We start from the raw sequence: 23,262 nt of genomic DNA on the forward strand, positions 1-23,262 counted from the left end.
CTTTTAGATTTTCTTGAATAAAATATAATGAATTCTACTAACAGGAACTGAAGGCTTCTCTGTAACAATATGCCTTTCAGTGCATCAGCATTAGCTTTAAAATGAGGGTATCCTTTGATTAGAATATTAAAATGTTCTGTAGAAATCCCTGCAAAGTCTGAAAAGGGCTAATAAAACATGTTGCATTACCTTAAAACAATAAAGAAAAAGATGAAACACTGTAATCTGATGTTCAGTTGTTTTTCTCCCATAAAACATTATCAGAATTGGAGGCCACTAAGTAAGAGGTTTTAAATCTAAACACAGAAGTGTTTATGGTTTTTATGGGAAACACTGTAAATAAATAAATAAAACAAATAGACAAAACTTAGCTGCTACACTGATATTTTATAATTTTATGACTTTTCTACATTCTTCCTGACAGTACAACCGGTTTAGTTCAGGAACCTTCTGGAAATATATCAGTGTGTCAAGAATTTGGATAAATCACAGTAGGAGAAAGCAGATCAGTTCAATTCTATCCATGTAATGATTTTGGATTCTAGAAAATTCTTGCAATTAGTTGATGTGTTTTTAAAATATCCAAATCATAGCCTTATATTTTGGCTGAAATATATTGGGACACTTGCCAAGGATCATATCTTGACAGTGGCAGTCAGCTTCCTTGACCTTTTAATCAAATATTTGTCTTGTTGATTGAATTGAAACCCAACTGAATGCGCCAGTTTATGTTACCTTCTTATGTGTGCAAAAGATTCCAACCAAATTGAAATCAGTGTGATCACATGTATCTGAAGTCTTTGGCTAAGACTTGTACATTCACTGAGGAAACACCCAGACAACCCAGTTCACCTGGTACAAGATTTCCTGTCAGATTCACCACAATCACACAAAGGATTTGGATTTTCATACTCATTGCAGTTAGTCATTACTTCTCACAATTGCATCACTATCTCCTCGTAATGACACGCCTTAAAACCGCAAAATTAAGATTACAAATCTAACACTTGGTGGGCCATTGCAAAAAAAAAAATTATTGCAGCAAAAATTTGTAAATGTCTGAAGTGCGAGAAATGCACCCACCCCCCGGCCTTGAGAGTGGCATGTAGCTGCACCAACTGTGTTCAGGACTGCCCTTGACAGACAGCCAATCAGCGTCGGCGCAGTGGACACATACGGTGACGTCGTTTCAACCTGATGTGTGCAAATCAGCGGCGGCCAGCATGCTGAATGAAACCAATCAGCGTGTTCCAACGAGCAACAGCTCAGCCAATCGCGAGCCTCCACGACGGGAAAGAAGTGACGGCTTATATATGGAGAGACCACATTTCGTCCAGCATTATTCTAGACAAGTAAAGATTTGAAGGAGATACAGTTTGCTCTAAGCGACTCTTACCGGTAGAGGAAACGCAAAGGCCGTTAAATCATTGGTTGTACTTCTGTTAAGGTATGTATAAAGCGTTAATATGAATATGATAATGAAGCATAGCTGTATTTTCCATTTTCTGCAAAATGTTTTATTAAGATAAAACCGGTTAAGCTAAATATTGACAAATAAACCAGCTGAAATGTAACTACACTACTGTCCTCTGAATGAACTGTACATACTCGGTAACCTAAATATAATAAACAGGATGTAGTTTGGAATGTTCTAGCATGGTGGTTTCCCCCTGCATGTCTGCTAGGCATGGTAGCGTAGTTAGCAAGATACCGGGGAATTGGCAGTGGGGTGGTGGTAATGATGGAATGATTGACTGGTGATCCATCTTATTTTATCGAGAATTCATTTTTCCTGTTATATTTTTTTGCCAAGACCAACTTTTAGTCTGCCGTGGGTCTGCAAGCTCAGCAAGTGACATTACGCAGTACCGTTAGTTTCTGGCTAATGGAACTCGGGAGGCTGAACCCACCTAATATCTTACGTTGTATTTCTTTTCTGCAGATCTGCTTGTAGATTTAAGTACAAACAAACAAAGATGAAGCTGTTGTGGGTTGTGATGCTGGTGGTCGGCACAGTGTTTGCCGCCGACGATGATGATAAGAAGGACAACGTGGGGACTGTGGTTGGGATTGATCTGGGGACCACATACTCATGGTAACAAGTCACGTTAAAATCTTTAAATAGTGACATGATGCCACTGTGGAATAAAATGGCATTCAGACTAAATTCAAACTGTTTTCTTGCAGTGTTGGAGTGTTCAAGAATGGACGTGTGGAGATTATTGCCAATGACCAGGGAAACCGAATTACCCCCTCCTACGTGGCCTTCACCAGTGAAGGTGAGCGTCTGATCGGTGATGCTGCCAAGAATCAGCTGACCTCTAACCCTGAGAACACCATCTTTGATGCCAAGAGGCTCATTGGTCGCACATGGGGTGACTCGTCTGTGCAGCAGGACATCAAGTACTTCCCCTTCAAGGTGAGCTTGTAAACTGAAAGTAGAACTTGTAGTTGCTTGTTCTGTGGGTCATGTTTGAGCTAAATTGTTGTTAAATTAATATTGATATGTTTTCCTCTGAAGGTTACTGAGAAGAAGAGCAAGCCCCATATCCAGGTTGACATTGGTGGTGGTCAGATGAAGACCTTTGCTCCCGAGGAGGTCTCTGCTATGGTGCTGACTAAGATGAAGGAGACTGCTGAGGCTTACCTGGGCAAGAAGGTACAAAAAGTCAGAGACTGTAAAACAGGGAAAATGTTAATTTTAATTAAATGGTGTATCATCAAATCTAACTTTATCCTTTTTCCTCAGGTCACACATGCTGTGGTCACTGTCCCCGCCTACTTCAACGATGCCCAGCGCCAGGCCACTAAGGATGCTGGTACCATTGCTGGTCTGAATGTTATGCGAATCATCAATGAGCCGTAAGCATCCAGTCAAAATGAATTTGCAATTTGAAACTCCAAAGAATATCTCTGCACTCCCTTCTAATAAACTCTCATTGTATTCTTTAGAACTGCTGCTGCTATTGCTTATGGCCTGGACAAGAAGGACGGAGAGAAGAACATTCTTGTGTTCGATCTGGGCGGTGGCACCTTTGATGTCTCTCTTCTGACCATTGACAACGGTGTTTTCGAAGTGGTGGCCACCAACGGTGACACTCATCTGGGAGGAGAGGACTTTGACCAGCGTGTCATGGAGCACTTCATCAAGCTGTACAAGAAAAAGACTGGCAAAGATGTGCGCAAAGACAACCGTGCTGTGCAGAAGCTGCGTCGCGAGGTCGAGAAGGCCAAGAGGGCGCTGTCTGCCCAGCACCAAGCCCGCATTGAGATCGAGTCTTTCTTTGAGGGAGAGGACTTCTCTGAGACCCTGACTCGTGCCAAGTTTGAGGAGCTGAACATGGTAAGATATTAATTTGGTTCTGAAAATATTGCGTATCAAACATTATGGGAGAAACTGTTGACCGAGCTTTTTTAACCTGTGTGTTCTTCAAAACCCAGGACCTGTTCCGTTCCACCATGAAGCCTGTACAGAAGGTGCTGGAAGATTCTGACTTGAAGAAGTCTGACATTGATGAGATTGTCCTGGTTGGAGGCTCCACCCGTATCCCCAAAATCCAGCAGCTGGTGAAGGAGTTTTTCAATGGCAAAGAGCCATCTAGAGGCATTAACCCTGATGAGGCTGTGGCATACGGAGCTGCTGTGCAGGCTGGCGTGCTTTCTGGAGAGGAGGACACTGGTGACTCATCACTTTTAGAGATATTCTTTGAAACAGGGGTGAGCTTTCAAATGTGGTCCTGTTTACTAAACATTTTCCTTCACTTGCAGGTGATGTGGTTCTTCTGGATGTGTGCCCCCTGACCCTTGGTATTGAGACTGTTGGAGGAGTAATGACCAAGCTGATCCCCAGAAACACTGTGGTGCCCACCAAAAAAGCTCAGATCTTTTCTACAGCCTCTGATAACCAGCCTACTGTCACCATCAAAGTCTATGAAGGTAAGAGTTTGGATATTATTCTTTAAATTTCCCAAATAGTGTTTTTATACAAAGACTCCAATGACAAGAAACCCGTGACAGTGAAATAAATAAGTTCCACAAGTCTAATTGTTGACTTTTTTTATTTCTCTTAGGTGAGCGTCCTTTGACCAAAGACAACCATCTCCTGGGTACCTTTGACCTGACTGGCATCCCCCCTGCTCCTCGCGGTGTACCGCAGATTGAAGTCACCTTTGAGATTGATGTCAACGGCATTCTGCGTGTCACTGCTGAGGACAAGGGCACAGGCAACAAGAACAAGATCACAATCACAAATGACCAGAACCGGCTAACGCCCGAGGACATCGAGCGCATGGTGAACGACGCAGAACGCTTTGCTGATGAAGATAAGAAGCTGAAGGAGAGGATCGACGCTCGCAATGAGCTGGAGAGCTACGCATACTCCCTGAAGAACCAGATCGGTGACAAGGAGAAGCTTGGTGGCAAGCTGTCAGATGACGATAAGGAGTCCATTGAGAAAGCAGTGGAGGAGAAGATTGAATGGTTGGAATCCCACCAAGATGCTGACCTGGATGAGTTCCAGGCCAAGAAGAAGGAGCTTGAGGAGGTGGTTCAGCCCATTATCACCAAGCTCTACGGTAGTGCAGGTGGTCCACCACCAGAGGGCAGTGAGCAAGATGAGAAGGATGAGTTGTAGGCAGGTCTGAAGTCTTGTCGCTCCTTGGCCCTCTGGCATGTTGGTGTACATATTGGACTGATGGGACTCAAATTGTGAGAGGAGTGGTCGGGAAGGGGCTGACAATAACAAGTGACCATACTGAATTTCCTGAAAGACTTTAAAACAAGTTTCAGTGTGTGAGACGTGTTCTCTTCGCTGGAAGGCGGAGATATTTGTCAGCCTGGATATGAGGCTTGTTGCTGCTGTTCTCAGGCAGTCCTGATGGGGAGGGATGTAGTTGGGTGGGCGGGTGGGTTTTGTGGGTACACTGAATATGGTGTCTGTGGGATGAAGGGCTCTTTATGTTCACAGGCAGTGCAAAAGTTTATTTATTGAATCTGGTCATTGTACTTCTGGAAAGACAATTGAAATAAATGTTTGATACAAACTGTTTTCTGTCCGGTCTTATTTTATAGTTTCAGGTTCCACATTGGTAAAGTCAACCCTCTGAAAACTTCATCTTTCAGTGTATGAAATTTCAATTTTGTACATGAATGAGAAGCATTTAACCTTTTTTCTTTCAGCATTTAATGGTAGCTTTAAATGTAATTATGTCAAATATTTTATTCCTACATCTTTTTTTATTTTTTTTTATTTTACAAAATTCAATATATATGGTACCCAGAGTATTCATGCCTCCAAATACAAATAACATGTTTATTGCCTCAGGGGATGCTGGTCTGTTGGCTTGCACCTCCTCTGGATTCCCATCATCACACACTGTCCAGGGAAATATACACATGGAGTGGTCAAGATGTTTTTGTGGCAGAGCTCCGTTGAATTTCATTAGGAGCCATCTACATTTGTCTGCAAGCAGAAAATATAAAAACAATCATACTTGGATGTTTGTAAACAACTAAAATACCGTATTTATATAGGGTTAAAAAAAAAAATGGCTTAAAGACAGTGTACCAGTGTTAAATCTGTACATGGAGTTGCTTGCTCCATCTGCTGTCATCCCTCCAAATATGTAAATGTTCTTGCCCAGCACAACAGCTGAGTGGGCAGCTACTCCTGGTGGAATATCTCCTTTGGCCTGCACTTTCTCCCACTTCACGTTCCCTTTAAAGATAATTTAACAGATATTTTTATATCATCCCAGTGCAATGCAGTGATACTCTGAACAATTATGCTGCATGTGTGTTGACATAGTGAATGAATATAGATCTTTGAATCCACCGCTACAATGATGTGATCACGTGTGGCTGGAGGGTGCCTGTCTTGTGTTTCAGGTTGGGACCAAGTAGAAGACACTGCAACAGATTTACACGAAAGTGATGGACAGAGAAAAAAATAACTACTGTCATATAAACATATATTTTTCATATCATTTGTTCAAACTGAAACCAGAAAGGCATAATTTACAGCAGCAAAAAAACATAATTTCAGGGGCAATGCAGAGAATACATGCCCCTTGATATTTAAAATGTGTGCTTTTTGTCCCCCTTAATAAAAATATTAAAGAATCAGGTATCTTATTTTGAAAACTTAAACTTCTTGAAAGACATTTAAAGCTGTGTTTGGATGTTGGCTGTTTTCATTCTCTGTCAAGATGATCCCACACTGCTTGAATAATGTTGAGGTCCAGGCACTGGGGAAGCCAATCAATGACTGGTTGTGTTCCATTGTTTGTGTGCTTTAAATCCAGGTCTGCTTTTACTGCACTGGGGGTATACTGGGATCACTGTCATGCTGAAAATAAAGCCGTTGCCAATTAGATGCTTTCAACAAGGTGGATCAAAATCTGACTGTACCTTTCTGCGTTCAGAATTCCACCAGTTTAAAAAAAAAGAAGCTTCAATGCCACTGTCTGAAATGCTCCTCGAAAACATAACATAGTCTCCACTGTGTATTACAGGTGGCTGTGGGTTCTCTCTGTTGTAGCTCTGTCCTGTCCTTCTCTGTACATATCGATGAGGATTTACATCAAAGATTTCATTTTTTCATTAATCACTCCAACAGACCTGTTGCCACTGATTTTCAATCCAGTACCTGTGTTATTTGGTATACCTCAGCCTTTTCTCCCTGCTTCCCTTCTTTAAGAATGGCTTCTTGAGAGCCACCCCTCAACTTAGACCATTTCTGATGAGGCTTCAATAAACAGCAGATGGATCAGTTGAAAAGCTAGATGCATTTCTCAGGTCCTGTGTCAGGTGTTTGCTGGATTTTTTCCTGTTTCTTAAGGTCATGACTTTCAGGCAATATTCACCTGCGGTAGATTTTTAGGCCTGAAATTTTTTTTTATTTTGGTCCTCCACTTGTTCATCTTCTTCTGATATTTTATAAACAATCTACAAACCATGCAGACATATGCCAAGTTTTCACCTAATAGCTCTTTGGGAATCATCTTGTCGGTGCAAAAATACAAATTTTGTCTGTCAAACTGTGATATATTTGGCATTTATGGTAGTTGTAGTAGGAACTGAAAAAAATTGGAACAAAAATTGTGTTTCTGCAACAGGCTGCCAGCAACAAAAAGCATAAAGATAGAATTATCTTATGGTTGTATGGCATAACAGACAGATAGATAGATAGATAGATAGATAGATAGATAGATAGATAGATAGATAGATAGATAGATAGATAGATAGATAGATAGATAGATAGATAGATAGATAGATAGATAGATAGATAGATAGAAAGGGCAGTATTTACTTTTAAGGGAATAGTATTGTATTTTGTATTCTATTTGTTGAAATGTTTAGAAAAAATGGTTTAAATGTTTAGCGATAATTTATCAAGTGAAAAAAGTTAGTTTTTGTAAAAACATAATAGTTATTTAGAAACATTGTACATGTATGCCTATTGCTATATATTTAAACGATTATCATTTGTTACTGTAACATACTTAAGAAAGTCACGATAAAATGAATCAGTTATACTCAAAAAGTGTCCCACCTCAACATGTTCTTGGCAGTCTGAAAACCTATTATCATTTTAAATATCTCCATGTAGCATTATACCTCTGACTTTCAGATTAATCTTTTGAACTTGAAAGAGAGGTCAAAGGTTAAATTTGGTATGACATTTAAAATCTTTAGAGTCTAAGTTATAAGGCTTTTGGCAATTTTCCACCAATAGACCAATAGGTCATTAAGTTTACAATGAAGACCTGAGTGTATGCAAGGCCGATTTTAATGTGTTGTTAACATGAACTCACACTACACTCCTACGAAGGTTTATCAGATTTATATCAAAAGTTTTAAGTGGGAGACTGACAAAAATATAACTGCCTTGGCGGAGGTAATTATACATTTATACATACATTCACTTATTTTTACATACTTGTGGCGTTACATTCACACACTCACACTTCGGCACAAACGGTGACGTCGCCTAAACCTGATATGTGCAAATCAGGTGCAGCCAGCGCGCTAGACGAAACCAATCAGCGCCTTCCACCAAACAGCAGCTCAACCAATAGCGAGCCTCAAAACCGGGAAAGCGTGACGACTTGTTTATGAAGGCTTCTATATATACACGATTTCACAGATGCAATTATGTGAAATAGACAAAATAGACACAGTTTGCTTCACAGTATTGGAACTTTTGGAGGTTATCGTTGCTTATACTGTTTTATTTTGTAAAAAAGACGCTATCAAGACCTCAACTACAAATTGGCGAAGGTAAGACTCGAACCGGCGGTTTCAAACTGGGATTCATGTTGGTGCGTCTAAACGGAGTGAGCTAAACTGACAACAGGGGCAAGTGCATCACAGATTTATATATGAAGGTTAAAACGTCTATCATCAGCATGATCATTTTTTACATTTTCAACAATACTTTTTTTTTTATCACGAAGTAGTCAGTGTTTAAGAAAAAGGAAAGAATAATATTTAAAAATGCCGAGTGACTTTGAAATATGTTTTATTTGTTGATTATTTTTTAATTACCACTTAGAATAAAATATTTTTTTGTTTTTAAATTGCCACTAAGAATAAAATGTGGTTGTTGTTGTTTTTTAAGAGGAGCTGGCCAAGAAGGTGGTAGGAATTGCAACCAATGTTACATCACAGTTTTGTCAAAATATTTTAAGTTGCCAAAACGGATTGGACTTATTACAGTTTTTTCTGATTGCTTAAGCACATTTTTTGTAACTATTGGCTAATTTTGCAAAACTCTTCACACAAATAAGAAAACCTGTCACCCAATAATCAAAACATTGTAGTTCTCTTGCAAAAGCAAACACAGCTAGATTAACTCTTCACACCTTCGTAAAAATGGTGTTTCCGTATCAAACAGTACACACAAGCCATCATCTACTAAGCACACAATGCACCAACTGCACACTGATGGTATGAATACAAAACACATCTGGCTTTTGCTTTCTCTGTGCACAAGGTAGGCTATGTCAGTTTGAGCTCATACTTCTGTCATAGATCCATAAGCATAGAGGGATCCAAACTTCAAGTACTGGTGTTTATTCAAACACATCAAAACAAACACAAGTGTTTATTTCCAAGTATAGGATTATTTGCAATCGCCATAATGACTATATGGGTTACTTGGTCTGCAGTGAACATGCTTCCTCTGCCCCCAGCATCTGGTCATCTAGCAATTCTGTAAAGTAACAATTTCAGTATTTTTACATCAATGGTATTGGTGTGTTTCTCATTGGCAAATGGCAGTGCTACAAATCTTTGTGCGAAGTGACTGTACTAACCGATTCTCATTTCAAGATGTCCTTATGGTACTTGCTACAGTGTAGCGGCTCGAGTTAGGCTGGACCCGTTGGCCAGCTACCCTCAGGGTCATTCCACGGTTGATTACATGGTCCACTATTGTAGCTCTGATGTCATCAGCAATTCTATTTCTTACTCTTCCTACCCTTCCTCTCCCCCCTCCTCATCTTCCTCTCCCCCCTCCTCGTCTTCCTCTTGCTCCTCCTTGTCCTTGTCGTCCTCTTCATCCTACTTCTTCACCTCCACGTCCTCTTCCTCGGCCTCTTCTACTTCTCACTCTTTCTGCTCCTTCCATTGTACTCCACATAGACAGCTTACCTGTGGCCTGTTTATAGTGCTTAGGCTGATTGCAAAGTGAACTAATTATCTAAAAAAATTTTCACATGTGAAAGTGTGCCAGACAGTTGGCAAATTAGTGTTAATGATAGCCATACATGTGCATACTTTTGCTAGGAGTGTGTTGGAAATTTGGTAATTGAGTGTTGTGCAGTGAATTGTGCCTACAGTTTTGCAAAGTGTGTGTTACAAAATTGCAAACTGAGTGCAAAGCAGTTTTTGTGCTTTTAGTTTTGCAAACTCAGTGAGTGGTTTTGCTAGAAGTCTGAATAGTTTTAGAGATTGTGCTACAGGAATCACAGTTAGGGTTTAAGCATTCAGAAAAAACTGTATACTCTAGGTACAATAACGTAGTCAAAAATGTTTATAGTATTTATTATCTAAGACCAACTTCAAATCTGCTATGGTTCTGGAGCTCAGCAAATCACATCAGTACCATTAGCTGCTACCTTCATGAACTCGGGAGGCTTAGTCCACTTATTGATTTCAAAGCCACGTTGATTTACGTTGTATTTATTTTCTGCATTTTCCTTGTAGATTGGAGAGCAAACAAACAAAGATGAAGCTGTTGTGGGTTGTGATGCTGTTAGTCGGCACAGTGTTTGCCGCCGACGATGATGATGATAAGAAGGACAACGTGGGGACTGTGGTTGGGATTGATCTGGGGACCACATACTCATGGTAACAAGTCACGTTAAAATCTTTAAATAGTGACATGATGCCACTGTGGAATAAAATGGCATTCAGACTAAATTCAAACTGTTTTCTTGCAGTGTTGGAGTGTTCAAGAATGGACGCGTGGAGATTATTGCCAATGACCAGGGAAACCGAATTACCCCCTCCTACGTGGCCTTCACCAGTGAAGGTGAGCGTCTGATCGGTGATGCTGCCAAGAATCAGCTGACCTCTAACCCTGAGAACACCATCTTTGATGCCAAGAGGCTCATTGGTCGCACATGGGGTGATTCGTCTGTGCAGCAGGACATCAAGTACTTCCCCTTCAAGGTGAGCTTGTAAACTGAAAGTAGAACTTGTAGTTGCTTGTTCTGTGGGTCATGTTTGAGCTAAATTGTTGTTAAATTAATATTGATATGTTTTCCTCTGAAGGTTACTGAGAAGAAGAGCAAGCCCCATATCCAGGTTGACATTGGTGGTGGTCAGATGAAGACCTTTGCTCCCGAGGAGGTCTCTGCTATGGTGCTGACTAAGATGAAGGAGACTGCTGAGGCTTACCTGGGCAAGAAGGTACAAAAAGTCAGAGACTGTAAAACAGGGAAAATGTTAATTTTAATTAAATGGTGTATCATCAAATCTAACTTTATCCTTTTTCCTCAGGTCACACATGCTGTGGTCACTGTCCCCGCCTACTTCAACGATGCCCAGCGCCAGGCCACTAAGGATGCTGGTACCATTGCTGGTCTGAATGTTATGCGAATCATCAATGAGCCGTAAGCATCCAGTCAAAATGAATTTGCAATTTGAAACTCCAAAGAATATCTCTGCACTCCCTTCTAATAAACTCTCATTGTATTCTTTAGAACTGCTGCTGCTATTGCTTATGGCCTGGACAAGAAGGACGGAGAGAAGAACATTCTTGTGTTCGATCTGGGCGGTGGCACCTTTGATGTCTCTCTTCTGACCATTGACAACGGTGTTTTCGAAGTGGTGGCCACCAACGGTGACACTCATCTGGGAGGAGAGGACTTTGACCAGCGTGTCATGGAGCACTTCATCAAGCTGTACAAGAAAAAGACTGGCAAAGATGTGCGCAAAGACAACCGTGCTGTGCAGAAGCTGCGTCGCGAGGTCGAGAAGGCCAAGAGGGCGCTGTCTGCCCAGCACCAAGCCCGCATTGAGATCGAGTCTTTCTTTGAGGGAGAGGACTTCTCTGAGACCCTGACTCGTGCCAAGTTTGAGGAGCTGAACATGGTAAGATATTAATTTGGTTCTGAAAATATTGCGTATCAAACATTATGGGAGAAACTGTTGACCGAGCTTTTTTAACCTGTGTGTTCTTCAAAACCCAGGACCTGTTCCGTTCCACCATGAAGCCTGTACAGAAGGTGCTGGAAGATTCTGACTTGAAGAAGTCTGACATTGATGAGATTGTCCTGGTTGGAGGCTCCACCCGTATCCCCAAAATCCAGCAGCTGGTGAAGGAGTTTTTCAATGGCAAAGAGCCATCTAGAGGCATTAACCCTGATGAGGCTGTGGCATACGGAGCTGCTGTGCAGGCTGGCGTGCTTTCTGGAGAGGAGGACACTGGTGACTCATCACTTTTAGAGATATTCTTTGAAACAGGGGTGAGCTTTCAAATGTGGTCCTGTTTACTAAACATTTTCCTTCACTTGCAGGTGATGTGGTTCTTCTGGATGTGTGCCCCCTGACCCTTGGTATTGAGACTGTTGGAGGAGTAATGACCAAGCTGATCCCCAGAAACACTGTGGTGCCCACCAAAAAAGCTCAGATCTTTTCTACAGCCTCTGATAACCAGCCTACTGTCACCATCAAAGTCTATGAAGGTAAGAGTTTGGATATTATTCTTTAAATTTCCCAAATAGTGTTTTTTACAAAGACTCCAATGACAAGAAACCCGTGACAGTGAAATAAATAAGTTCCACAAGTCTAATTGTTGACTTTTTTTATTTCTCTTAGGTGAGCGTCCTTTGACCAAAGACAACCATCTCCTGGGTACCTTTGACCTGACTGGCATCCCCCCTGCTCCTCGCGGTGTACCGCAGATTGAAGTCACCTTTGAGATTGATGTCAACGGCATTCTGCGTGTCACTGCTGAGGACAAGGGCACAGGCAACAAGAACAAGATCACAATCACAAATGACCAGAACCGGCTAACGCCCGAGGACATCGAGCGCATGGTGAACGACGCAGAACGCTTTGCTGATGAAGATAAGAAGCTGAAGGAGAGGATCGACGCTCGCAATGAGCTGGAGAGCTATGCATACTCCCTGAAGAACCAGATCGGTGACAAGGAGAAGCTTGGTGGCAAGCTGTCAGATGACGATAAGGAGTCCATTGGGAAAGCAGTGGAGGAGAAGATTGAATGGTTGGAATCCCACCAAGATGCTGACCTGGATGAGTTCCAGGCCAAGAAGAAGGAGCTTGAGGAGGTGGTTCAGCCCATTATCACCAAGCTCTACGGTAGTGCAGGTGGTCCACCACCAGAGGGCAGTGAGCAAGATGAGAAGGATGAGTTGTAGGCAGGTCTGAAGTCTTGTCGCTCCTTGGCCCTCTGGCATGTTGGTGTACATATTGGACTGATGGGACTCAAATTGTGAGAGGAGTGGTCGGGAAGGGGCTGACAATAACAAGTGACCATACTGAATTTCCTGAAAGACTTTAAAACAAGTTTCAGTGTGTGAGACGTGTTCTCTTCGCTGGAAGGCGGAGATATTTGTCAGCCTGGATATGAGGCTTGTTGCTGCTGTTCTCAGGCAGTCCTGATGGGGAGGGATGTAGTTAGGTGGGTTTTTGAGGGTACACTGAATATAGTGTCTGTGGGATGAAGGGCTCTTTAAATTCACAGGTAGTGCAAAAGTTTATAGTTTTCTCATATATATATATATATATATATATATATATATATATATATATATATATATATATATATATATATATATATATATATATATATATATATATATAAATAATTTTAATTTGAAACTTGTTCAGATGTAAAACTGCAAATTCCAAAACTAATTTCATGTCGAAATATTTTATTGCAATATCATTTTTTTTCCTTTCAAGCTTTTTTTTTTTTAGTTTTTTTTATTTTTTTATTTGACAACAGTCACAATACAGTCATTATATATGGTACCCAGAGTATTCATGCCTCCAAATACAAATAACAGGTTTATTGGCTCAGGGGGTGCTGGTCCGTTGGCTTCCTCCTCTGGATTCCCATCATCACACACCGTCCAGGGAAATATACACATGGAGTGGTCAAGACGTTTTGGTGGCAGAGCTCCTTTGAATTTCATTAGGAGCCATCTACATTTGTCTGCAAGCAGAAAATATAAAAACAATCATACTTGGATGTTTGTAAACAACTAAAATACCGTATTTATATAGGGTTAAAAAAAAAAAAAATTGGCTTAAAGACAGTGTACCAGTGTTAAATCTGTACATGGAGTTGCTTGCTCCATCTGCTGTCATCCCTCCAAAGATGTAGATATTTTTGCCCAGCACAACAGCTGAGTGGGCAGCTACTCCTGGTGGAATATCTCCTTTGGCCTGCACTTTCTCCCACTTCACGTTCCCTTTAAAGATAATTTAACAGATATTTTTATATCATCCCAGTGCAATGCAGTGATACTCTGAACAATTATGCTGCATGTGTGTTGAAATACAAAGTGCTTCCTTTGTGAATCACAGATGTGGACAGTCTTACTTGAATCAAGAGAATACATATCGTTGTGGAATTTGTCTCCAGCCATGCCCCCATGAATGTAGATCTTTGAATCCACCGCTACAATGATGTGACCATGTCTGGCTGGAGGGTGCCTGCCTTGTGTTTCAGGTTGGGACCAAGTAGAAGAAACTGCAACAGATTTACACAGAAGAGATGGACGGAAAAAAGATTATTTTTATATAAGCATATACGCTTTTCATAGCAATTGTCAATAGTGAAACATGAAAGAAACAGGAGAATATGGATTTTCTTTTTGAAAATCTCAATCACAGACAGGAAATGCCTCAAACAGTGACATATCATATTTCCTCAGCACTTGATCTTTTTGTATCTACCAGTGAATGAATGAGTGTATACATTCTCTTAATTGTTTGCATCATATATCAATTATGTCTGTTATGTGTGTGTTTTTTTTTTTCTGTTTTTATAATCAGCATTGGGAAGGTTACTTCTAAAATGTATTCCACTACAGATTACAGAGTACATGCCCCAAAATGTATTTTTGTAACATATTCCATTACGTTACTCAATGAGAGTAACATATTTTTGAATACTTTGGATTACTTAATATATTATTATGGTTTTTACAACTACATGAATGTACTCTTGCTGTGTGATTTATTACTGAAGGCTACTCGCCATACCAATACCAACTACATTTTAGAATCTTAATATAAAATGAGTAACAGTAGGGTGGACATTAGGTAAGGCTGCAGTTTTTGCAGCGATCTCGTATAGAAAACTATTTCATGTGTATATAAAACAGGTCCCCGGCTCCGAACCATAGTAAAGGGAACTCTGGCTAATACGTCGGGTTCTGTGTCGGGCTCGTAGCCTGAAATCTAGCTATACTATATTTACATGCTTCCATCTCCAGTTTCTGCTCAGGGACAACTCGTACTTTTCCACTCTCCTTTTTCTCCCTCCCTCGCTCACAGACACATAACGGGTATGGCAGTCCATTCTCCCTGCAGCACGGACTACACTGCCCATGAGGCTACATTCTTTAGGGCGATGCCTCTATCACTGCCTATTGCCTTCATATTAAATAATTTCTTGACCAATTTTTAAAAATATTTCTTCACGTCATTATGCGGGTCGCAAGTAGGGGTTACATAGTCCGCGAGATTGACACACAGGCATTAGAGCCTCTTAATGCGTGTTTTGTTTGGGTTTCCACTGGCGTGGAATTACCAAAAATAGAGAGGGCATAGCCTAACATATGAAACAGGAAAAGACCACCGTGTAATCCATTTGTTTCAACAAAGTAACTGTATTCTGAATACCACCCTTTTAAAGGGTAACTGTAATGGAATACAATTACTCATATTTTGTATTTTACATACATAACGCCGGTACATGTATTCCGTTACTCCCCAACACTGTTTATAATATACATATAGAGCAGGGGTCCCCAATCCCAGTCCACGAGGGCCGGTGTCCCTGCAGGTTTTAGATGTTTCCTTGATCCAACACAGCTGATTTAAATGGATAAATGACCTTCTCAACATGTCTTGAAGTTCTCCAGAGGCCTGGTAATGAACTGATCATGTGATTCAGGTGTGTTGACCCAGGGTGAGATCTAAAACCTGCAGGGACACCGGCCCTCGTGGACTGGGATTGGGGACCCCTGATATAGAGGTTTAGTCATGAGAGCATCTAAGACACCAAAAGTGATGAAAACCAAAGAATTATAATAATAAGACATTTTTAAAACAATTCAGTACCAGGTTTTCCATAATTTTCTCACATGATTCAGTAAAAATGAAATTTGACCTAAAAGCCATTCTAAGCTGTGGAATAGAAATGCTATTTGACCATATGGAGTCAAGGCTAAGTTTCAGCTAATTAAAAAGGTCTACAGCCAAAATGCTCCCAAAATAAATAAAGAAACAAAATTTACTAAACTTCAAATCACTGAATCTAAAAAGCTGACGCTTAAAATTGTTGCTTGGCTCTAGTGTTAATGAACCTCTACTGCATCAAAATGTCTTTACTGAAAATAACTAAAATACATTTTGACCCCTGGAATTATTTTCAGACGGCCACCGTTCTTAATCCATTCTGGCGAAACTGCGCTCGCATGAATGAGAAATGTAAAATATATGAAATTCAACTATGAAAGTTCAAATTTAATGACATTATCTCTATTTGATCTCGTGACTTTTACTCTGATTTCACATCTGATCTTCCTAGAGTAGCAAATACTTTGTAATGCTGTAAATTAAACGTACATATTTTTGAAGCATATGATAAAAAAAATCCCACTTTATTTTTTCATTGTCTTTTACACTATCAATTATTTTACACATTATTTTAAACTGCTGTCAGTGAAATGAATACAACCTTTGCATTTCATTTATTGGTGCCCTACTCTGTTAAATAATTTAACAGGTTTGATTGTGGAGACATCCACAGATAGATATGTAGCCCAGTGAATTGATATGTTTTCTAATATCCTCTCTTTATAGATTTTTTGTCCTTATTTTTAAAACATTATTATATAAAGCAACCATTGACGATTGAGAAAGCATAAGATTACTATTTATGATGAAAATTCAACTCAGCAATTTACATAGATGTCCAATACAAATAGATCAATCAATATCTTAGACATGGCACCCAATCAGCTATTTCAGTTTTCACATCAAAACTCGGAAGAAATAACAAAATTTCATCTCTGAAGCAGATTTCTTCTGAAATACTGTCAGGTGGTGTTATTGTAATGCACTGCGATAAGCAGCAGGTTTATCTGACACAAACCTGTATCAAACACATGAAGTTTGGAGTCAGAGACAGGTGCAGATCCTATTTCCCCACCAGAGAACACAAAAAGCCTGTCTCCAAGGCAGGCTGAGGTGGTGTGGTATGTCCTGGGACTCGCGGGTGTCCCATTTGTTTCTACAGTATTCCAGCGAGGGTTACTGTCTAGACACACACAGAATGGAAAAGATTTGTGGGTATTCAATATATCGTGTAATCTATTTATATGATCATGTATGGTTACAGACTACAAGTTTTCAAGGTTTTCACAGCCATGGTTTCACAGGTCAACAAGAAATCTGAGTGAAACCTTTCTCATCTGTGAAAATCCATCAGATTACTAGGTTAGGTTAAAATAGGATTTACCTGCCACCTGTACATTTTGGATACAGTTGCGATTTCCAGTCTGCTGCGCACCCCCAAACACCCACAGGCTCTGGGGGCAGCTCTCTGGTACAAAACTGCAGTGTTCATACCTTGCCTCCAAACCCTCCCACTCAGCAATGTCCCAGCCATGATTGTCTGGTCCATACAAAAACAAAAATGCAAAGAAAGTTATATAATATCAGTCTGATGGCTGATGATAACTTTAGCTTCTTGTCATAATTAAAAAAGACGTCCCATTAAAGCCTGTAAAACACAAGCCTGATAACTATATTATAAAATACAGAGGTATACTGAGGTCATAATACTGTAAAAGCTGGCTCTGGATATATATATGTATATATTCAGAGCCAGCTTTTACAGTGTGTGTGTGTGTATATATATATATATATATATATATATATATATATATATATATAATTTTTACCTAGATTTATGATGTGCGAATCTGAGAAACTGCCACTGGGATTGGCTCCTCCAATAATAAGGAGTCTCCCTTTTCCTCCATCTTCAGATGGAGTGAATATACAGGTGTGACCAACACTAACACCTGGAGCACTTCCCCTGGGTCTCAAAGAATACCTATTAGCAACAGAAAAATTTTAACCAGAGGCTACATCCAATGTTATACTCTTTTTAAAATCACAAGTGCACTGAAAGTACTTCAACTCACTAACCATATTCCTTCTTCGGGTTTATGTTGAGGATCAAGGACTGGGAGAAACTCCATGTCTGTCAGAGATACATTAATATAAAGATTGTTTCCTCGTGTTTTGTATCCTCAGTGATGATGCTACAATCAAAGTTATAAGATACGAATAATACACTACGAGCTGGGATTAAAATAATGACTAACACTGACTGACTGTACTTGAGAGCCTCTGAAAAAGCATACATACCTACATTTTCTTACGAAATGTATCCACAATGTAAGCAATCCAAACAGGTCCCTTTTTATTGTTCTAAACACTTAGAGAAGAACTTCTTGTAAGCGACTGAGTTGGAAACACAATCAGCGTCCCCAGTCCGCATTTTGAGCACGAGAAGAGCTTCCTCTCCGCTAACCTGTCCTTCCGGGTGAAAAGAGGAGACTACCGTGGCTTTCCGTATATATTACGTGAAGTAATTTCCCCTTGGTCCCATTTTGTAGTGCACATACGTGAATTATGTTAATAAAGTTAAATAAAAAACTCGTAATTAGTTAACGTAAATACTTAACTACTAGCCAGAATGGGGCTCTACGTTGAAGTCTGTACGCATTTGTTTTACGTAGGTTACGTTATGTCATGCCTTCGTTCCAAACGTGGTTGCCATGGGATTGCCGAGGCGCATGCTCAGTTTACCAATCTCAATTAGCTACTCCTAAGTGCATATTTTATCATACCTAAAACATTAATGTTAATTCCTGGCATGGTTAACGTAGAAAAATGATTTTAAATACAAACTGCAAATTGTTTATTTATTTATTTATTTATTTATTTAACCCAAAGAGTTCTACTTCTCACTTCAAGCAAATAAGGTAGGCAGGCTAAGAGCATTTTCAAACTTAAATACAAGTAAAAGCATAAAATGTTTAATGGTATATTTGACATAGTAATGTGGCTGTGCAAATATTCTCAGGATACCAATATGTCTTATCTGGCTGGAACATAAAAGGTCCATCTCACTTTCTATAAAGTCTAGGCATAGAGTTACTGGGAGTCATAGTAGCGTTTTTTTAACAATTATTATTAATTATTATTAAATAATTTCCTCCTATACGTTTAGTTTTACATCAACTTCACGAACACGGAATTGCTACATCATCCGATTTTTTCACTCAAAACTACGCTGTTTAAAAGGTCCAATGTTGCTGAGTGTCGGGTATCCAGTAAATAATTCATTATTAAGGTTAATCTTAAGTTACAAAATGAGTGCTCTGGGTTCATGTATGTGCTTGTGTGTGTGCACGCGCGCCTCAGTTCACAGTGTGTCACATTTTGTCGCCATCTGGTGGGAGATTACATTTACTGCAAAGCACTTGCTAAATGTGCTGCTGAAAGACAGAATTGTGGTTCTGTTGAATGGATCTTTAGAATAAAGTCAATAAGTCAGATATCTACAAACTGGAGCACAAACAGGAAGTCCTGAGGATGCAAAGCAGACCCTCACCCTTCCTCCAGTGAGACCAGACTGTACCACTGTAGTGCCTTTCTCACAACCCTGTTTCCGAAAAGCTCATTGTTATTTGGACATGAGTATGAACAAGAATAAGAAGATTAACTCTGTATACTGGCATTAACTGGCAATTCTGTCAGTCAAAGCAATAGTCGTGAAGGACAACCTCTTCCTGATGCCACTGCCTGTTTTTTCTTCATACCTGGGGGTATTGATCTTTTTTTGTATTTGCCGATTTTACTGTGTTTGAAACTTGAGATATAAGAGGTTTTGGGGGAGTGAAACACAATTCTCCTGCAGTCATCTCTCCCACATGTGCAACTACCCAATTAAAGTCCTTATTCAATATTGGAGATGTTCAGCAATTAGAGCCACAAGTGTACCAGGAAACAATGAGAATTGTGTTATCTTGCGGTGTCAACTCCACTGAAAATCTCCAGTATTTAAATTGTTACGGAGGAGGTGAAGCGGTCAGAGCTGTTTGACGTTTTGCAAAGGATTTCACTGTCCTTCAAAATAAATGACTCTTTTGACAAATCATACAGGCATGTGATAGTGACTTTTGAGGCCAGTTCAAAGATCACTTCTCAATTGTTTCAGTTCACCTGATGGGACCTAGACAGAAAATGCAATTATGTTTTAGCAACCAGGTATTTTAAAACCTCAATAAAGAATTCTTGTTGGGATGGTACCTTAAAATTATAACTCTGGCTCTCCTGCATGATGCTGCAGTTCACAAACCAGTCTGAAGTCTTCACTATAATTAATTTTCTCTTAATTTTAATGAGCTGACATATGTGCTTTTTTAAGAGTTTGAAAGAAAGTATCAAAAGGTAAAGATGGGCGATGCTCAAGTTTGGTACGACTGTGTGCATGTGAGTGAATGTGGATGTGTATGTGTAACAAGTCCCAGTGTTTATTTTTTATGGTTCTCATTTTGAGCACCAGTTTTAACTACAATTTGAAATTTCAGCAATGAATTTGATTTGACCTCTTTCACACAATTTTAACCTAAATTTAAGCTGCAGGATGCAGGATGTTTGGCCACCAATAGAAGATAAATATTGCATGATCCACTGAGTCTTAATTTCTACTGTAACATTCAGATGTTAAGGTCAGAATTTGGCATAAAGAACATGAAAGCATGGATCCATCCTGCCTTATATCAACAGTTCCGGCTGCTGCAATTGTGTTGGGGGATATACCAAGCATTATTTAAATACCATTGCTGTCATCCAGGTTCATCCCTTCATGACCAAAGGCTGCTTCTAGGAGGTTAACATGCTGTGTCACAGAGCTTAGATCATTTAATTGGTTCCTTGATCATGACAATGATGTACTCAAATGGCCTCCACAGTCACCAATCCAGAAAGAGATACAAAAAATTAAGGTAGCTCTGAAGGCAAATTGAGCCCAACACTAGCAAGGTGTACCTTATGAACTGGCCAGTGAATTTATATTACCATATCTGAATTAAGCAAACAATTAAGATAAAATGGGTGTATTTTCAGCATGGTAATATTTAACTTATTCTTTTTTTCTTTTCTTGTTTTTCCATCAGTGATGTTTCTTCTAGTATGTTCATATAGAGCAAAACATCCACAGTGCATTTCATATTTTGCTCAGTAGGTTGTGCTATTGCATTTTGTTTGCTCTAATGTTCCATGAATTCAGTGGGAACAGCATAAAAAGCAACAAAGATTCATGTTATTCCACACACATACTTTTGGACAACATTTCTAAATAGTTTAGAATAGATTAAGATAAATATAGTAAAAGTATTAAAATCATTTTCATATGCCTATATTGAGGTTTCTTTCAGTTAAAATCAATGTGAGTGAATTTTATTGTACTTGCCCTGACTTAGTTTGTAGTGTTACGGTTACAATAGAAGCCATGAGAAAAAGTTAAGATAATAGGTCCACTCTTGATACTTTCTTATTACCTTAATAACTGAATGAATGAATGAATGAATGAGCAGAAGTATGAACGCAAGAACATTCAAAAATCTAAAAGTAGAGACTCAAACGCTTGAAAGCTTTGGCATCTAAAACTCCTCAAACATATGTGTGCCCTATACAAAGACACATTAGTCGAACCTTTCTGAACATTTATCCCACACTTAGAAAGGGTACAGCAGATATTGTCATTCAGCGTAGCCTTTTTTTAATTCACTGAAAAAGGAAGGAAAGTCTTTTAAAAGGACTGCTTCTTTCAAGTTTAGGGACATAATGGGAGATTGATTATATGTCCTTCTGGGTTTGTTTGTAGCCCAGAACTACGTGTACTCTTTGAAGCCCACTTTATTGGTTATTAATCATAATCTCAAAGAGCCTCTAGTTAAAAAGAGTGTAGGCCATGTCTCTGTTGTTGGCCTTTCCTATTAATAATTAAGTAGGAAAAAAAGCCATTCAGGCACAAGGTTAGACTGCTGTGTTGCGTGTTTAATGATAGTCCACCATACAGTTCAGTAATGTGTCTGTGAGACGGACAGCGTAAAAACATGTAAAGTAGCAAAGTGAAATGTAAAAAGTTACGTGGAAATCTGCAGAGTTTGACAGAACAAGTACAAGAAAATGGTAACTACCTACAAAATCATAACATACCACAAGATACCATAAGTACCAAGCTCATAAAAGCACCTGAAATGAAAAAAAGGGTTCCCATGGTTTCTAGGAAAAACAAGACCAGATGCAAGACAGGAACCTAGACTACAGTTAACAGAGTATAGTCTGTGTGTAGTACTGTGAGACCTATCATCCAAACACAGTTCAGATACTGCTGCTGGCTGATGCTTATCTACAGTTTGTTTTTTCAAGCAGTCTTGATCAGTGTTGATCTTCAGAATACCTGTTCAATCATAAATAAGTGAATGAGTAAAGTATTTCCATCATAATAATATTTAGATTATACTACAAATGGTTTCAAACTTGATATTTGAATTGACACTGCTTAGCCTTTGCAGTGAAATCACTGAACCGATCCTATTGAACATGTTCGTCATATTATTGCCTTTTTCTTTAATGGAGTTATGTGCCGAATAACAATATGGATCGCTGTGTGGTGTAGCTTATTCAAGAGTTTAACCTGTGCTCTAGTGTGGTCCATGGTGTGGGAGGGACTTGTGTGTGTGCGCGCGTGTCTGTGTGTCCTCTCAGTCTTGGATGACACACACACACACACACACACACACACACACACACACACACACACACACACACACACACACACACACACACACACACACACACACGCACACACACCTTGCCCAGTGCCAGTCCCAAACCCAGCAAAAATCTTAGATCAGGAAAGGCATCCAGCTTAAAATCTTTACCAAATCAGACATATGGATCCATATGCTGTGGTGACCCCATGGAAAATAAGGGAACAATTGAAAGTACCTACTAAGCTGTAATTAGCTGGTGTCTGTGTGCTATGGATGCACCTTGCTAACTAACACATTGCATTGGTTGCACTGGGTGCATTTTAACATAAATGGTAAGTTTGTGTCTGTACTCTTTTTTTAATGTTTCTGTAATTAAGGCTTTTTTCGCTTCACATGATGATCTTTTGTGTCATTATTGCTTTTGTTTTTTTTGATAGGCTTAATAGACTGTTACTCAGTGAAACAAGTTAGAAGACATGCTCTTCAGTCCGCCTCCAACAGGTGCTTAGCAGTCCCTGTGGCCATCTGAGGATGTAGTCTTCTCCCTTTATGATTCAACAATGATAGAATTCACCTGCAGTCAAAAAACTGCACAGTCATCTGCTGTCTTCCAGGGCAAATTGAAAATTCTTCTCTTCAGGGAACTTGTCCCATTCTTGCCTGCTTATCACTCCGATCTTAATTAAGTCTC

The 23,262-nt window shown here is 39.6% G+C and overlaps 3 protein-coding genes across 4 annotated transcripts; 2 read left to right on the plus strand and 1 right to left on the minus strand.

The window, feature by feature from the left end:
• The first annotated feature begins 1,286 nt into the window (after positions 1-1,286).
• LOC146666140 (endoplasmic reticulum chaperone BiP) lies at positions 1,287-4,907 on the plus strand. Its single transcript, XM_085413981.1, has 9 exons — positions 1,287-1,447; positions 1,943-2,095; positions 2,188-2,419; positions 2,522-2,659; positions 2,750-2,862; positions 2,953-3,343; positions 3,442-3,679; positions 3,769-3,936; positions 4,071-4,907. The coding sequence occupies exons 2-9, from the start codon at positions 1,977-1,979 to the stop codon at positions 4,631-4,633; spliced, it is 1,962 nt and encodes a 653-aa protein (XP_085270107.1). The 5' UTR covers positions 1,287-1,447; positions 1,943-1,976; the 3' UTR covers positions 4,634-4,907.
• Positions 4,908-10,209: 5,302 nt separating this feature from the next.
• Positions 10,210-13,257, plus strand: LOC146666141 (endoplasmic reticulum chaperone BiP). Its single transcript, XM_085413980.1, has 8 exons — positions 10,210-10,353; positions 10,446-10,677; positions 10,780-10,917; positions 11,008-11,120; positions 11,211-11,601; positions 11,700-11,937; positions 12,027-12,194; positions 12,328-13,257. The coding sequence occupies exons 1-8, from the start codon at positions 10,232-10,234 to the stop codon at positions 12,888-12,890; spliced, it is 1,965 nt and encodes a 654-aa protein (XP_085270106.1). The 5' UTR covers positions 10,210-10,231; the 3' UTR covers positions 12,891-13,257.
• A 181-nt stretch (positions 13,258-13,438) lies between these two features.
• rabepk (Rab9 effector protein with kelch motifs) lies at positions 13,439-18,514 on the minus strand. 2 transcript variants are annotated; one of them, XM_085413983.1, is made up of 8 exons: positions 18,152-18,514; positions 17,926-17,980; positions 17,676-17,830; positions 17,231-17,386; positions 16,865-17,029; positions 14,081-14,230; positions 13,800-13,949; positions 13,439-13,690 (listed from the first exon to the last, which is right to left on the minus strand). In XM_085413983.1, the coding sequence occupies exons 2-8, from the start codon at positions 17,976-17,978 to the stop codon at positions 13,467-13,469; spliced, it is 1,053 nt and encodes a 350-aa protein (XP_085270109.1). In that variant the 5' UTR covers positions 17,979-17,980; positions 18,152-18,514; the 3' UTR covers positions 13,439-13,466. The 2 variants fall into 2 exon arrangements, with proteins under 2 accessions (XP_085270109.1, XP_085270108.1); XM_085413982.1 differs by having other exon boundaries at positions 18,148-18,514.
• Between the last annotated feature and the right edge of the window lie 4,748 nt (positions 18,515-23,262).

This window comes from Rhamphochromis longiceps, linkage group LG7 (assembly GCF_057381845.1).
Source record: "Rhamphochromis longiceps isolate RC_006_pf linkage group LG7, R_longiceps_female_GT1.1, whole genome shotgun sequence".
Taxonomy (NCBI): Eukaryota; Metazoa; Chordata; class Actinopteri; order Cichliformes; family Cichlidae; genus Rhamphochromis; species Rhamphochromis longiceps.

Excerpts from the sequence above, each read along its gene's own strand:
- LOC146666141 (XM_085413980.1), top strand. The coding sequence starts at position 10,232 with ATGAAGCTGTTGTGGGTTGTGATGCTGTTAGTCGGCACAGTGTTTGCC. Across the intron at positions 10,354-10,445 it reads CTGGGGACCACATACTCATG|TGTTGGAGTGTTCAAGAATG; the intron begins GTAACAAGTCAC and ends GTTTTCTTGCAG. Across the intron at positions 11,121-11,210 it reads ATGCGAATCATCAATGAGCC|AACTGCTGCTGCTATTGCTT; the intron begins GTAAGCATCCAG and ends TGTATTCTTTAG.
- LOC146666140 (XM_085413981.1), top strand. The coding sequence starts at position 1,977 with ATGAAGCTGTTGTGGGTTGTGATGCTGGTGGTCGGCACAGTGTTTGCC. Across the intron at positions 2,096-2,187 it reads CTGGGGACCACATACTCATG|TGTTGGAGTGTTCAAGAATG; the intron begins GTAACAAGTCAC and ends GTTTTCTTGCAG. Across the intron at positions 3,937-4,070 it reads CACCATCAAAGTCTATGAAG|GTGAGCGTCCTTTGACCAAA; the intron begins GTAAGAGTTTGG and ends TATTTCTCTTAG.
- rabepk (XM_085413983.1), bottom strand. The coding sequence starts at position 17,978 with ATGGAGTTTCTCCCAGTCCTTGATCCTCAACATAAACCCGAAGAAGGA. Across the intron at positions 13,950-14,080 it reads TATGTATTCTCTTGATTCAA|GGAACGTGAAGTGGGAGAAA; the intron begins GTAAGACTGTCC and ends TTATCTTTAAAG. Across the intron at positions 13,691-13,799 it reads CATGTACAGATTTAACACTG|ACAAATGTAGATGGCTCCTA; the intron begins GTACACTGTCTT and ends TTCTGCTTGCAG.